The sequence below is a fragment of the Botryllus schlosseri genome, chromosome 2 (genome assembly GCF_051294905.1).
Source record: "Botryllus schlosseri isolate E-star chromosome 2, Bs_hap1, whole genome shotgun sequence".
In the NCBI taxonomy this organism is placed as follows: Eukaryota; Metazoa; Chordata; class Ascidiacea; order Stolidobranchia; family Styelidae; genus Botryllus; species Botryllus schlosseri.
Window position 1 is genome coordinate 6,536,454 of NC_137237.1, and position 16,218 is coordinate 6,552,671.

Here is a 16,218-nt window from a genome sequence, read left to right on the forward strand (position 1 = left end):
TCTGAAAAACAAATTAAGTCCTCTGTGAGTCATTGTTTGTCACAGCAAGCCCCGTGTCATATAATCATATTAACTTATACGATATCTTTACTACCCGCAACGCTAAATGATGTGCTACCTACGATGATTAGAGTAACATATTTATTGTGTGTAGTAATTATATCATTTTTGTTCATTCCAACTACAGATCACTGTATAAATCAGTTTTTCAATTGAAATAATGTTTCTTACTTTTTCAAAACGGCTTAAAGATTGTGTATTTGCATTGACTTTTCAAAAAGAGTCTCCGTGTAAAAAAGGTTGAGAATCCCTGTACTATAAATAGATAAAAGACAGAATATCAAACAACAGTGGCGTCCGCTTAATCCGCCCGCTGCCTAATTGTACAACAGCATCTTTAAATTATACTGTAAGCTGATGGTGCTGGGCTCTGCGAACAGCGGGTCCATAGTTTAAACATTGGCTGCTGTGTCAAGTAAATACATTTTATTCAACTTTTTTCATTTACTGTACGCATTTCTACATAACTCCACAGTGTACGATTCTCTAGCCACTTTGCGCTTGCGGTTCTGTTATACAGTCTGTTACATCCGTATCTAGAATCTACTAGCGCGCTTTTGATACTGATTATATGCCGTAACAATCTTGAATCAAGAATTTTTATTCATTATTCAACGCCCATATTCATTATTCATTCGTTGCATGACATGACAGATCAGCTCTGAATTTGACGGCGAACGTCAGCAACATTACACAGATAATAATCCATAACTGTGTGTATATATTTGATAACTGACAACGAACAAAGTTGGGACATTGAATTAACCGCTGACACTGTTCCTTCTTGTCTCTCTACGCCTTTTCCGTCCACACTCCGTCAATTTTCGAGCACAGAAACGTATCAATTCTACAGCTGTGATGGCGCTCATGCCGAGCCATAGTCCGAGCTGTCCGCCTGCAACATAGTTGAAAGGAAGTGGAAATTGTCACATGATGACTGAGAATATAGTTTTGCGATTACGATTATAGGCAAACTTCACATAAGACATAAGACCCTACGTGCGTGTTGCATAGCTTACTTCCTTAGAGGATGATCGCCATATGTTCACTTGTAGTCTACTGGATATTTCGCCAACTAGCCCATAGAAGAATGATGGATTCAGTACATTTTTCCACGGGTGCAGCCAAAGTAAAACGAACGATGGAGATTTTGATAAAACGTCAAATTCCTAACAATTTTAGCCACTCTCGTAAATCTGCCCCAGTAAATCGTTATATTCCACATTTACTTGGAGTAGTCAGGATCAGAATAGGGATTTCCGTCTATTATCTAAAATCGAGTGCAGCAGTTATTAACATTAAATGTCAATTGGAACTTGAAGGGTCCGTTCACCTCTTCAACATCCATATAACAGCTGCACCAATAAATTATGCGTTGGTAATTCACAGCAGTATAAAGCTTGTGTATTGTGTACGCATCATGCACTGGTTCGCTTTGATTGGTTCACATTTAAGAAACGGTAGTTTGACAAAGCGATCGCTCCTAACGTGGTGCTTTACCTATGTCACTGATTAAACTTGACTCATCAATTTTCTTCGATTCCTTATATTTCGTGTAGCTCATGGTTTTGAAGTATACATTGAAACGCATGAAGTTTTCGATTGACTCTCTCTCGCTGTAGTTATATCGTTCCTGTGTGAATAAATTGAATCACAGATTACACTGTGTTATTCTACACATATTTTTCCACCATCACCGCACTATAAAGAATTGTTACGATATAAGCTACTGAAACGCAGCACCCCGAAAGAAATAACCAGGGTTGCAAAGAATCGCAATTTACCGTTGACTCGACCTGTCTCGACTAGTTGTATTCAAAATGGAAAATGAATCGACTCGACTTGAGAACTTTGTGCATTGACTAGACTTGTACTCAGGATTAAAGACATTATATATGACTTGATTCAGGACTGATACTTGACAAATAGGCCAAGAAACTGAATAACCACATTTAGGGCGCAGATAATAAAGTTGGATTAGCAATAAAGTTGATTATCGCGTTCATCAGGATTTATCAACCCAGGATTAAGGAGACCGGTCCATCGCAGCGCATAAAGTTGTTGTTAATCTCATGATTTAACAAACCGGAGAAAAATTATAGATAACTAGTTAAAGTTATCTATAAGAGCTGCGTACACTGCGTACCATTCCTACGCTCAAATATTCCCGATAACGACCGTGCCGATTGTCTCCAGGTATTACCTTCACTAAACAATCAACGAATTATGTACCCGCCATTGCAGATCGATATCAATATTCTATAATCCGTTTCTTTGCTGTACCGTACGAATTGGACACGACTTTCATTTCGCAATGATGATAATTCGACCTATCACAGTGGCAGTATCGCTGTCAGCAGGCTGCTGTTTCATTCAACTAATTGATAAATGATGCCTCTAACGCGTTTTCGTATTATGACGCAACAGATAACGTCACTTGATTGAAAACTCGGGACACCTCGACTCAGCCTCGACTAACCATCGCGCGTAACCTTTTCCAACTATATGCGTCGCGATTAGTAGTATTTAATCACACGATTACCATTCTTCCGGATCAGCAGACTTTATTATCTCCGCCCTGAGAGTAAGACAATACAGTAAAAATATTAATCCGAGGCCTTCGATACAGGGTTGTAATGACTCGAGTCATGACTCGACTCGAGTCCGACTCGAGTCACGATTATCTGATGACTCGACTTGACTCGAGTCATTTTTTCAAAATACGGAAATGACTCGACTCGACTTGTACTCGAGTCATTGCCCATGGCTCGATCCAAGTCATTGACTCGAGAGACAGACGGCCAAGACCGACATTTCATTGTAATTCCGAAGCCAACACACTATTGGGATTTCGTCTGTGGGTACTGGTACTTGAATATGCGACCAGAAACTGCTAAAAGTGAGGAAAATTGGTATATTATAAACGTGAAACATTCGATATCACCAAACAGAGTTATAAAAAGTGGGTGTACCAATACTTTAACTGGCGACTGAGCAGTCTATACAGTGACTTGGACTCGGACTCGAGTCATAATTCCATGACTCGGACTCGACCCTCTGCTCGCTGACTTGGACTCGGACTTGACTCGGTGGTGAATTAAAATGACTCGACTTGACTCGAGTCAAAACTATAAAAGTGAGATTGACTTGTGACTCGGAGCCTTGTGACTTGGTTACAACCCTGCTTCGATATCACCCAAGTGTTTTCAAAAAAGTGAGACGAACGCGACTCGATAATGTACACCACGACTCGGTCTCGAATCCCAACAATATGACTAGGACCCGACCCTTTGCTCCCTGCCTTGGACTCGGACTAGTCTCGGTGGTGGGTAGCAAATGACTCGACTTGACTTGAGTCAAAACTATAAAAGTGCGATTGACTTGTGACTTGGACCTTGTTACAACCATCAAAATTACCGCTGTCAGTTCCTGTGAAAAATTCATTGTCTGTTATAAATCGACGTAGCGAAACGATTTCACTATAATTTAGATTCCCTCCAAACATTTCGATATTTACTCCTCTGGTGATTGACGAATACATACAACATATACACCTTGACGTAATCAGCGGTCGGTGGGCTTGGAAAACCAGCATACGACAGTGATGTCTTGTATTGGGTGTGTTTGCACGGTACAGAACATCCACAAGTCCTAGCAGACGACTAGAAAATAAAATAAAAAATATATTATCTTCGCCTTCCTCTCCCTTGCATAGTGTGACACGGAGGTGGTCAAAGTAGTCAAGAAAGCTACTCAAGTAGAAGTCGAATTAGCGACTAAAATCTACTAAAGTACGAGTAGAAGTGGTCCTTTTAAAAGCATCCTAAAGCTAATTCAATTAGAAGTAGCTACGCTAAAATCGACTCAAGTAAGTATGTATAGTTGTGAAAAGCAGTAGATACGCTCGCATGGGCTGTCAAAAGTAGGAAACTGAACGCATCGGGCCATATTGACTGTGGTGAAACGTGTCATATTGGCGACAATACGGTAGAAAGGAAACCGTTATACCTCAATGATACTGAATATAACTTTTGCGGAAACATAATACATCTTTTGCATTCTCTACGAGTTGCCGACGATTACCCCTGACGCGTGTCAGCCGAAAATATTCGGCTTCATTTCAATGTGAATATATACCATTCAATTGTATATTGAAGTTCTGTAGCTCCAACAATCTCTTGAAAGTGTACTTTTCACTCAATCTCTCTCTCTCTCTCTCTCTCTCTCTCTCTCTCTCTCTCATTGGAAGAATAGTAGAAGTATTTCGTTGCTGACCACCTCTGTGTGACAACATCGTAATGAGACATTTGCGATCAATGGATCTTCAACACCCCCAGCGATATTCTATAATTTTTATCATCCTGCCTACTGTGGCATTGAATGGCAGTCCTAAAAATCACCGGCGACCTCCTGCATTTTACCGTTAGCAGTTGCACACATTGTGTTGTCTTACTTCACTTACCGCCCTTTGTATTCTAATATAGAACTCTCCAGCACAATCCTGAGTCTCTTCAAGGGTGCACTCGCGACCAGACCCCGCGGCCCATTGTTGTGAGTATAGGTAACAGCCGCAATGCTGAAGTATAGCATCTGTATAACACTCTGCACAAGTGAATTTCGTGAGGTAACGAGGATGAAATATTGCTAATATATTTGGTATACCATGAAAGCAATTGCGCAGAGTGTAGTGCTCGAAGTATTTCAACTTTTCTCGTGTCAGGTCACAACGTCCCCACGGCCGCTCCATCAGTTCGCAATCCATGCGATCCAGCTCGATCGATGCCTTCATACCGGCTGGAATGGATATACCGAAGTCTTCAACATCTGGCGTGTCCCCGCGTTCGTGGACCTAAATTACATGGTCATGTTTGTGACGTATTGTGAAAGATAGAAGTGATGACCCGGGTAACATCTTTCTAGAGCAGAGGTTTCCGGTCTTCCACAATGGGGGTTCCGCGAGTCAATCTGAGGGGCTTCCTGGATGCAAATACCCACGCACATATCTTGCATATGATTTGGGCTGGTACGACCGTCTTGACCATGACAGATTGGTGGAGAATATAGTTCCCATTTTGGCCCAAACAGTAGTCGAATTGTAATTGTTGGGGTCTCGTGCAGTGCCGCATATGCAGGGGAGGTTTGGGTCGAAATCTAAACCTCGTCCTTTTAAAATGCCAATTATATGTCCAATACGTGTGGCGTAAGCTCATCTGTAATATCACGCTGCTACATTTCGACCGAAAAATATAGACGATGATCTTTTTTCAAGGTGACGCCTCGCATTTCGGAATCCTTGCAGAAGTCTGATTTGCAATAAATATTCATCATGTTTTTGTTTTGTGTGGTAATGTTTATGGTAATGTAATGTAATGGTGAACTGAGTCGGAGTCGAAGTCGGTACGTTTAAAGACCCAGGAGTCGGAGTCGGTAGTTTAGAGACTCACACTGTAAAAAATAAAGGTGGGCTAAAATGGAGGTGGAAACCACAATTACCACTTTCATGAGAGGTGGGTACATGCCATACACCTCTGAAGAAGGTATAATACCATAATCCCTTTCTTTACGAAAGGTGGGTACATGCCATACACCACCGAAGAAGGTATATTATTCTTCCCACTTCCAACAATACATCTTCCACCTGCCTAAACCCTCCTATAGAATGAAGTACTAGCTTTTGTTGCCTCCTCACACCCAAACTCCATGGAGCTGTAACGGCGGACGCTCAAATTTATAAGCCGTGGAATGCATATTTTCAGTTTTCACCTTCTTATTAAAATCGTTTTCAATACCAAGCTATTATTGTTGTTGTGACAGTATATATCTTCATCATCATTTGTTTATTAGCAATGAGCTATGAATTCAGTACACCACAAAAATGAGATACAATGAAAAGACAGCCGTATAAAGTTTATTCCAAAGTTCTGATATTGTTATGCAGGGTATCGACATAATATTATACTAAATTATGCAACGCATCAGTTATTTGCGCGGCGATTCCGCGAAGTCAGCTGAGTTTCCACGGGAACCACATTCTCAAGGGAAACCCCGTTCAACCATCGAGTTTCATAAACACCGATGAGCTTATGGTTCGACTTACATCTTACTATCCTATTCAGTCAATTTCTAGTCTGTACTCGATAATGATAAATATAATATTTATTTGGTGTACTAATTAGTAAGTCGAACACAAAAAGCGAAGATATTACTATCTCTATGCTGAGTGATCAGCCATGTCGGTTACGCTTTAATTAATCAGCGGTCTAACCTCGAAGCAGACAGATCGAAGAGACCGCGTCGGCGGCGCATGTCTTCTCTTGTAGTTCATTGTGAAGCTAATTCTTATGAGTTGTGCCTATTCTTACTACACATGCAATAGTTATACGTTTTTTAATATGAACCGTTTCTTCCTGTTAAGGAATGCGGTATGAATGCATTCTGTTCTCGCTAGCATATACCCGTATATATAGTTGCTCAACTGTTCATGTCGTTGTCGGCTGTCTGACGACCGGCCGCCATATTGGAGAATGGACATTACATTACGCCACGTGCAGAAATGGAAGGTGAGACGATAATGGACTAATAAATGGATTTTGCATGCTTCAAACTTGCCTTTTCAAACTTACATGCCTAAGTCAGAGTCAGCTTCAAATGCTCAGTTCAGTTGAATTAATTGTTTGAAAATTTTAGAAGTACCGGTAACTGCAATTTATGGTCATTTTCTAATATGAAACCATGCTATATGGTATATCCAGTAGGGAATTGGTGTATACGCAGCACACTTAGGCGACTGACTGGCTGACTATGACTAGTAGCTGGGGCTGGGCCCAATGATTCGAGTAATCGAACCTGAATAGAGGATTAATTCTTATGATTCGAGTCGAGTAGGAAAATACAATATTTTCAATTTATACCCGAAAATTATAGTTTTGATACTTATTTTCACAGTTGAAGACTTGAAATCTTGATTGGCGTTATCGTAGCCTACGAAACCAATAGTACAAAAGCTACCAAGGTTACTGGACGTAGCATATTTCCAAAATCATGATCACCCGACAGCATTTTCACCAAGTGGAATGAAATCGGTGAAGTCGAAAAATACCAAAGCATCTTTCATGTGATGGATAAAAGGCATTAAATTCTTGGTGGTGGCATAAACGGTACATATTTCAACTTTGACATCTAACATTCTGTTATGACGTCATAATAAGTGATACTTGATTACTTAACTCGACTCGAAGCATATTACGTGATTCAGAATTGAATCACTCTGGTACTCGATTTTGCCCAGCCCAACTAAGCATGAAAAGTTCGACTGGCTCACAAAAGCAAAGTAAATCCTATAAATTCAAATCAGCTTATTTTTGCTGCTTCACCTGTTGAAAAAATGATTGAGGTTCGGTTTCACAAATTTAATCTCCCAATGAAATTTTTATTCTGTCTCACTGCATATTCCAAATTTCGGCTGCTTTGCAGAAAACTGTTTCGTCTTCTGTCCCTGAAGACGAGATGAGCAAGATTTCCCATCAACGCGGAATTGGTTGAAAATAGGATTGATAGGATGAAGCGCAGAAGCTGACATCGATGTCCCGAAGACAAAATGATGGATTGTGATTGGTATGTTTTTCACTTTCTGCTATTATATCTATTACCTGTGTTGTAATAAAGCTGTTGATTTTGACATAAGCAGTGATCTCTTCAAATAGTGGTATTGAGTATCTAAATTCCGCCTATTAATTGCCTCTCGTGATATAGGCCTATAGAGCGTTCTTCAATCATGTTGCAATTGCACGGCATCAATTTTCGCACTGTTTTTGATCTATACTAATACGTCATTACGAAGCGACACGTTGACGCACTCCACTTTGTTGTCTTGTAATGAGTTAATGTTGACCTGTATGTATTCAGTGATCAACTTGGACTTATAATATATTTTGTTTTACAGCATCTCAATATCTAGACCGGATTGTTTCCATACCTACAATTTTTCATAAAGGATATGGCAACTTCTTCCAGGTTGAACAGGTACGGATTTTTATCAAAAACATAAGTACCTGTTTGCTTGAAATTTGGGATGGGAAAAACTATTCCACTACTGCCACAAAATCGAGCTTCAACTGTGGTTGAGTGGTGGAGATTCGGAGACGATTTGAATACTGAAAATTACGTTTTATAATATCAATTATTGAATTATAGTATCAATACATTTCTCTCAATGTGGTGTATGAGTATTGAACCTTTTTTAGTGAGGTGCAAACCTAAAACCGGTGTTTACAAGCCCATGCTCCCTTTTTCAGCTCGGTCGCATAACCCGCAGTTCTAACTCTGAGTCCGTGAAGCACATCTTTATGGTGTTTGCAGAGCTCTAAATTTTTAACCTGAATGATAATATAATTTGTGATTTTCTGAGCTTGAGTAAAGCATCACTTCGGATATTTCTAGGTTAGTACAGTGTAGAAGTAGTAATTTCAAATCCATGTCAAAGCTACTTCAAGTGGAAGTAGGAAATGAAGGTCTGCAAAGTACTCGAGTAGTTTGAAAAAGTAAATATCAGCAGTTATCCGAGGTTGCTACTTCAAACTCGCCAAGATGTACCAAACTTGCGAAAATGGACTATTGACACGAGGTGGATGGCGGTTGCACTATTATTGAGCATGACTCGGACTAAAACTTGAGGGTGTCTGCACGGATGCCTTGATGGTTAAAAAAGGGGTCCGCGCCGACAAACAAAATTGACAGCCACTCTACTGAAGGTTACCGTTCACATTAGCTGATGACTCAAAATGGTCATCACTCCCACCTGGCCAAGTCCGCATATGCATTGGCCTATTTGCTATTTGATATCATATGTTGACTGAAAATACGATCCGCAGTGCCCTGCTGCCGGTATATTTCATAAGCTGATTACTGAAAGAACATCAATGTGTATGTTGTGTGTGTGTGTAGGGTATGTTTGACCTGATGTTTCTATCACATAATAATACATTTCTTTGAGACACCCACATCCGCGTGTCCTACAATTTACTTCGGTACAATGAAGAAAGAGTGGACCGTCTGGTTTGATGTTGAAATGGTGAAGAATATCGAGAGGCATTTGCAGTGATGCTAGAAATTCATTGGATCTTCGAAATGCAGTTTCTGACTGTCATTTCAGTTTTTCTGGCTCGTTTGCCAGGTGTAAAAGACATCAGTACTGCAGCTTATGCCAAACTGGATCACATTCGTGACTAATTTGCAAATAAAGTCATTGGAATGAAGGTGATTTAGTGCTTAAAGTGTGGTATATGCTGTACCTCGAGGATATCCGGGTAGGATGAAGTGGAATCCGGATAGGGCAAGGTGGAAAGTCGCCCACCTCATCATGAGGTGGGAAAATAACCACCATAGGTGAAATAAGGTGGATAATCTCCCTCCTCTTTTGAAGGTTTTTTTGGAACACCTTAAAAGGTGGGCCCAGTTTTTAGAGTGCAGGAGTCGAAGTCGGTATATTGAAAATGTGTGGAGCCGGAGTCGGTGGTAAAATTTACCGACTTCACACCCATGGTTATCCCTAACCTGAATCTGAACTCACGCTTAGAGCTAAAGCGGAAAGAATGTATGTATTCATAACTTAAGGTGGTAATCGAAAACTGAACAACATTTCCTTATTTGTGTGTTTAAAACTGCAACCATTTTTAGCTAATCATCTTTATCTACCGAAATTTTTTACAGTATGTGTATATATTCAGTCGATAGCTTAGTTTAATTCATATCGTGGCATACATCCGCAGATATAGTACTGTTTCCGCGTACCACCTTTAGGGTGTTATTACACACTCTCTTCGCTAGAGGTGTATCCGAATCGTAACTTGTTCGCTACCTGTATCCTCATTCCGTAATCAAGGATCCCATGTATTGGCTCCTCCGTGAATTGATTCGTATGCGCGAATATTGTCACTGACAAGCCATTTCCAGACCCGGCGATGTCTTGGGTCAAAGCTTCATCCCCGATGTTGAACGTGTGGCATAATCCAAGGCGAGATAAAACCGGCGTGAAGTCTGCGCCAGTGCAGTGCCTTCCATTGAAGCTGCCAAAAGTCAAGAGGTGAGATACCCGGGTTTGAGCTGGAGCCACGTTTTACGAATGACTTGGCGCCACTCAATCACCAACAAAAGTGATCCTTTCAGGGTCATTCCGACGAAGTTTGATTGCAAATTGCTTATAAAGTCTGAAAAGTCTCAAATATTATCTCTCCTATATAACAATATAGCAACATCGTTTACATTGAATTATACTACCACACCACTACTGAATGCCACGTGAACAGATTTATTGAAAGCATATGCGTAATATACACCCGCGCTCAAAGGACTCAAATGTAAAATATTTTATGAGTTGAAATTGACTCGAAAACGAAAAATTTCAGGTGCTTTGAAATTACACAAGTCACGTTGAAAACCTGGATTACATCTTGACTCGAAATTGTTTTTGAAATGACATGGCTTGACTATAGATTCAAACACCCAACTCGAGGTTAGTAAGTGCAATCACAAGATAACCTCAATTTGACTGTAGGGAATCACACTGTCAGGGGCAGTTGTTTACAAGGTTCGAGTCAATCATTTATCTCAATTGAAAATCGATGATATGGTTCAGAAGTGACATGTAGCCTACTACGCCGTCACGGAATCTAAGCGATATACGACCTTCTGGCATGAAGCCACAGCACCTGCAGATTTGCTATAAACCGATGCCTTGAAGTTCAAGACCATAACATGCGTCGCGGACAACTTTTTAAATATCGTAGAGGCCGCGTGAATTCAATATCGAGATAAAATAGGCCATACAGTTTAGCAACCATATTTTAAAACTTTACGTCAATACAGCGCTGTGCTCTCTAACATGGGCGACGAGGATAGTTATTACAAAATAAATAATATTTTACTAAAATACAAATACAACAACAAAATATCTTGATCATCGCTGTCATTCAATTTTAAACTATGTGCTGCGCACGATACTCAACAACACTTTTCAGCGACCAAAGAATCGATATTGTGGTTAGCTAGACACGTTATTTTCAGGAAAACGACCTCCTCGTAAATCCTGATCCTGTGGGAAAGCCCCAAGTCGTTTACGAAGTGTCTCGGTCAGGGGTGGCCAACCTTTCTGCCATTCACGGCCGCATTTCGAATACTCATGTAGCCTACCGTCGCATTCCAGGACATATAGTCGTAATGAACTAACTGGACGCCATATACCATGTAAAGTGTATATGTACATTTCTAGTGAACTCCGGAAATATTTATCTACCCTATAGGCTTACTATACGCACCGAAATCGCGTCATGTTATTGGAAAAATTTTCTGATTCACCAATAAATTTCGTCATTAATAGCCTATTCGTAGCATTACAAATTACAATAAAAAATTTATCCTTTCTCAGCCCATGTGATCAGATTCACCGGTAAAGTTGATGAAGGGGGCGTTTTCGAAAATTTAGGGCAAGTAATAAATGATGATGTATCTTCGGGTGGGTCAATTTTATTAGTCACTTTGTTGCATGCTGTTATTTATTGATCTCTCATCAGGATTGTAGGTAAAGGGATGAGCACACGATTCCGAGTTAGTTTCTATATCATTTTGTATATTATCGCATCGTTTTCCTCTGCTCTTTGCATCGGTACTGTGGGGCTCTGATTGAAAAGGGCGCTATAACATATTAAAATCGGAAAATGAAGTCCTATTGAAACCCGCGCAGCGGGAAAAAAAATTCAAGGTTAGTTAGATTCTCTCAAGAAATCAGAAGTCAATTCGTAAATTCAAATTGTATGTCGACGGCCGCCAACACATACTAATTGTATACAATAATATATATATATTGAAGTTATGTACCTCCAAGAAGCTCTTCTAATTGAATTACGTGTCCATGGTCGCACGAATTGCCTTTTACGGCCGCAAGTTGGCCGCCCCTGGTCTCGGTCTTGGCAGTGTCTGGGCCATTGCACGCTAAGGCAATATGCCCAATTGCCCATTCATATCCTCTAATTCTTCCTCTATGGAATGCAATTACCATCGCCGAAGCCGTATCAGCTCGTGAGGAATAATGATGTTGAGCACATCAGAATAGCTCGTTTTGAACAACAACAATATTTTGAAACTGAAATACACATCAGCATTTCAAAATGCTTTACTATTAAGCGTTCTCCCGAAATCTCAAATCGGGTCGCGGGCTGTAAAATATGACCTCGCGAGACGCGTGTTGGTGACCCATAGCTTAGAACTTATGTTCAGAAAGATGGTGATATTGAAAACATCGTAACTCACCTGCAATAAGGCATGGAATATTGATCGATCCTGAATCCCCGCGTCGTTAGCAATCGTGTCGTATTCGCATCTGGATCTAAGAGAGTGACTTTGGTGACGTTGAGCGTAATGTTCTGGTGTAAATTTTGCGCGATCGTCGCTGGTGATATCAGTTGATTAAAAGTATGTATCGACTCCAGGACTTGCGGATCATCAGTGTAACTGTAAATTCTGAAGCAAGTTCAGAAGAGTTATCGCCGTGACGGTAGTATAATTAAAAATCACCGACTCCCATTACCTGTTAAAACTGCACATTGTCACGGCAGGAAACGGCATCGACATTTCGTATTCCTCAGTTATGGATGTGACGGTGTCTCTGAGAAGATATTCCCCTACCCGCGCTCCGACGTGATATACCAATACGAACGCCATCCCTGCATATGAGAGAGCAATCATATATCAGAAACATATCATGTGACTCCGGTGCTGCCAGGGTTACGGCATGTTGAATTCGGCACTTGGTTAATCAGGCATTAGAAATGTGTAACTATCATTATAATGAAAGTACTGCATCAATATTATATTCAGCAATTAGAAGATCAACCTTTCACTGACTATGAGAGGTATTTGGTGACATAGGCTACGGTACTTGGTAATTCGGCATGTTGACTTTGGCAATTTGTATACATTTATTGAATAATTGAATAATTAATATATTCGGGTTAGATTAGTATTTAGGTTATGGTTGGTTCAAGCATTGGGGTTGGTATTTGGTAGGGTTGCCATACGTCCAGAATTTCCCGGACCTGTCCGGAATTTCACTGTTCAAACTAGCGTCCGGGAGGAATTTCTAAAATATGGCAAATGTCCGGAATTTTGAAGACTTGACGTATAGGCTCATAGTTTTTTTGTAAATCAGCATAACAACAATATTTTCTGGGAATGTTTATGCTGATGCATGATATTTTTCTTCGAGCTGCGCGCGATTTACTATCACATTTATTGATTTTAATATGGAGACTACCATCCCTCGCAAAACTGCAATAGGATATAAATAAAAACAACCTTCGCCTTTACTGGAGCAAGCCTTATTGTAATCGCAATTATATAGGAGAACGGTACATTCCTAGAGATCGTTAAGGCCGTTTAAATGCTTTATTCAAAGATAGTGGTTGCAAACGGGGGGGGGGGGGTCGTTTGCCTTTATTCTGGGGTTTGCGAATATGTTGAACGTAATCAGCTTCCAAAATAGCCCGTGAGTAAGTCCGGGCAAAGGTACTGACTTCTTTTAGTAACCATAAAAGGTTAGAAACCACAAGACGTGGGGTGTTTATAAAGCTCCGTGGGGCACACCGGCATAAGACTGATAAACAGTCTTATCGGTAGGACATGAGCATGACTTAACGATGTGCAATTACGCTCCCAGTATTTTCGAACTCATCATCGTCCACCAACTCTACCGCTAACTCTGATCAAGTGGGCGGAGAGTGGTATCTATAGTAATATATGGAGCATCCAATATTATTGACAGAATTCTTTCAAATAATTTAACGACCAGATGTATATAGACACCAGATTCATATAGAAAGCAACCCCCCCCCCCCCCCCCCCAGAAGTTGCATCGATCACCCTATAGTGTGGACTCAAAATCATTGTTTATTTGGGAGGGAAGTGGGCTGAAAACGTGTTCTTTCGGTCCCGGTTACACGACACACAACCACATACTCCTGAACCGGATCGTGACCACCTCTGGTCGATGAGCAAAGCTTTGCTATTATGACGTCATAACTCATTTTGAAATCCACTAGTGGGCGCTAAAGAGTGGCCGGAATTTTGGTTGCAGAAATATGGTATTTGGGCTGGGACCGTAGCCAGAGGGAGGCAAAGTGCACTCTTGTCGTCAAACGGTTTTATATGTCCCGTACCAACCCGTACTGCATTGCTGGAATAAATGCACCAGACGGTTTATCATTTTGCTTGCATACGGTATGGTTTGTTTATGTTGATATTAGGAAGCTATGATCACACGCAAATCATGCGTATCGTCCGTACCAGTAAAAACAGTTATTGTCACACTTACACATTTCATCACAGGTAATTCTACTATACTTTGTGGCGATTTGCTATACAGGGTTGTGATATGTTTTGTTAGGTAATATAGAGTAGGCCACGACTTCCCAACCTTCTTGTCTCTGCGGACCCACCCACGAGTGAAGACGATCCTATCAAAGCACTCATTTGAACCTGCATTCAAAATGAAATAGTTTCATCTGGAACGAATTTACGAGGCGATCGCTAGATCAAGGAGAACCCTCGGCTTGTTTTATGAAAAGCAATGAGAAGGCTCAATGGTGGATTACTTTACTAGTAGATTGAAGCAATACATTCCACTTCGCACTCGATTAGATAGGTTTATCACAATTTTAAAGATGCAGCATGAGAACAGATGGAGCGAAATATTTTACGTCGCCTTGAGTTTTAACTTGTGCCCACAAACAACTACTGCGAGCCTCAATTCGGAATACAGGCATTAACCGCACAGTTGTGAATATTCCTGCCCAAAATTCCCTGCATTAACCAGATTGACGAAAAACACTTATGCCACAAACCGATTAGGAGAAAAATCCACAACCATTTTGTCGTCCGTGATTTGCTACTGTAGCAAAATATCACCCCGTGCATTGTTGTCGATGTCGCAAACTCTTCCGTTGCATCAGGCTCATTTTCGCCATCGAAATCTGCATTTTCATCGGAGTCAGATGGCCGTTGCTGCGACTGATCTTTCACGTTGGAATAAAAATCACATTCCAATTTGGTTTCTGGTTCCTTCATGTTCTCACACACCATTGTCACCCTTTGTTATAGTCATTACAATTAATATTAATTGATATCAACTGTGTGGCGCAGCGACATATGTCAACATCTCAGTGTTCAATCTGTTCATTTACCCTATCGATAATAATTTCTAGACTGCTGACCAAGTATATATTCATGGATATGAAGATAGTATGCTATAATCTAGCAACTCTGCAACTGCAGGCGGCTGAAAGCTATACGCTTCGTTCTTTCCATGTCAATGCTAGCAAAGTATGAAATATACAATACATGTATAGTTGCCAGTGTTGGGATCGAGTCACTACCTTCGAGTCACGAGTCATTTCGAGTCATTGCACATTTTGACTCGAGTGAAGTCAAGTCAATCGATTTTCGAAGGTGACTCGAGTCAAGTCAAGTCACTCGAATTTTGGAGGTGACTCGAGTCAAGTCGAGTCAAGTCAAGTCAAGTCACGAGTCAAGTCACAATTAAAGTCAAGTTGCCTTTTGGAAGTATGAGGCATGCTTACGTCATTGCATTTTGCTAGCTGTCTGAAATACAGAGTGAGTGGTTATTGATTCTGGACCTATGAACGAATATAGAGTTAAATATAAACGCAAGAAGGCGCTTTATTACTCACATATACGTAGAAATGCATAACTACGTAGGTATAATTGCATAGCCTCTGATTATAGTTACCAGCCAATATAGAGAAACGAGTTGATAAGATGCAATACATTACCCATTTACAAATTAATATGATACAATTCCAGCCTGCGCCGATGGTTGAGGGCTGTATAAATTATATTTGAATTCAATTTCAATAAAACAGGAGGCTTGGTTAAGTTACGATAACAGAGAACAGAAATATACATTTTGCGATTAAATTACTTTACTATACTAGTTTACGACAACGTAAGCTGTAAGCTTCGATCATTTCGTTTGCGATCAATTTATTTGTGAGGGAACAATAGAGGCTCAGTAAAACGCACGATCATTGAATGATTGGTCGCTCTCATGGGTTACACCATCATTTCGCGTACAATCCGAACATATGCAAG

General features: G+C 40.5%; 1 protein-coding gene and 1 long non-coding RNA gene across 3 annotated transcripts; one reads left to right on the forward strand and one right to left on the reverse strand.

The window, feature by feature from the left end:
* Positions 1-645: 645 nt before the first annotated feature.
* LOC145433190 (bile acid-sensitive ion channel-like) lies at positions 646-15,334 on the reverse strand. 2 transcript variants are annotated; one of them, XM_080310157.1, is made up of 9 exons: positions 14,952-15,333; positions 12,641-12,776; positions 12,364-12,573; positions 9,917-10,124; positions 4,723-4,909; positions 4,523-4,662; positions 3,615-3,722; positions 1,561-1,693; positions 646-955 (listed from the first exon to the last, which is right to left on the reverse strand). In XM_080310157.1, exons 1-9 carry the CDS (start codon positions 15,187-15,189, stop codon positions 822-824), a joined length of 1,494 nt encoding a protein of 497 aa, XP_080166283.1. In that variant the 5' UTR covers positions 15,190-15,333; the 3' UTR covers positions 646-821. The 2 variants fall into 2 exon arrangements, with proteins under 2 accessions (XP_080166283.1, XP_080166284.1); XM_080310158.1 differs by lacking the exon at positions 3,615-3,722 and having other exon boundaries at positions 14,952-15,334.
* LOC145433191 (uncharacterized) lies at positions 7,540-9,142 on the forward strand. The gene is made up of 3 exons (XR_013913063.1): positions 7,540-7,674; positions 8,003-8,082; positions 9,053-9,142. It is a non-coding gene; the product is annotated as an uncharacterized LOC145433191 (long non-coding RNA).
* Positions 15,335-16,218: the final 884 nt, after the last annotated feature.

Excerpts from the sequence above, each read along its gene's own strand:
- LOC145433190 (XM_080310157.1), bottom strand. The coding sequence starts at position 15,189 with ATGGTGTGTGAGAACATGAAGGAACCAGAAACCAAATTGGAATGTGAT. Across the intron at positions 1,694-3,614 it reads CGACCGCTGATTACGTCAAG|GAACGATATAACTACAGCGA; the intron begins GTGTATATGTTG and ends TTATTCACACAG. Across the intron at positions 956-1,560 it reads AAGTTTAATCAGTGACATAG|GCGGACAGCTCGGACTATGG; the intron begins GTAAAGCACCAC and ends ACTATGTTGCAG.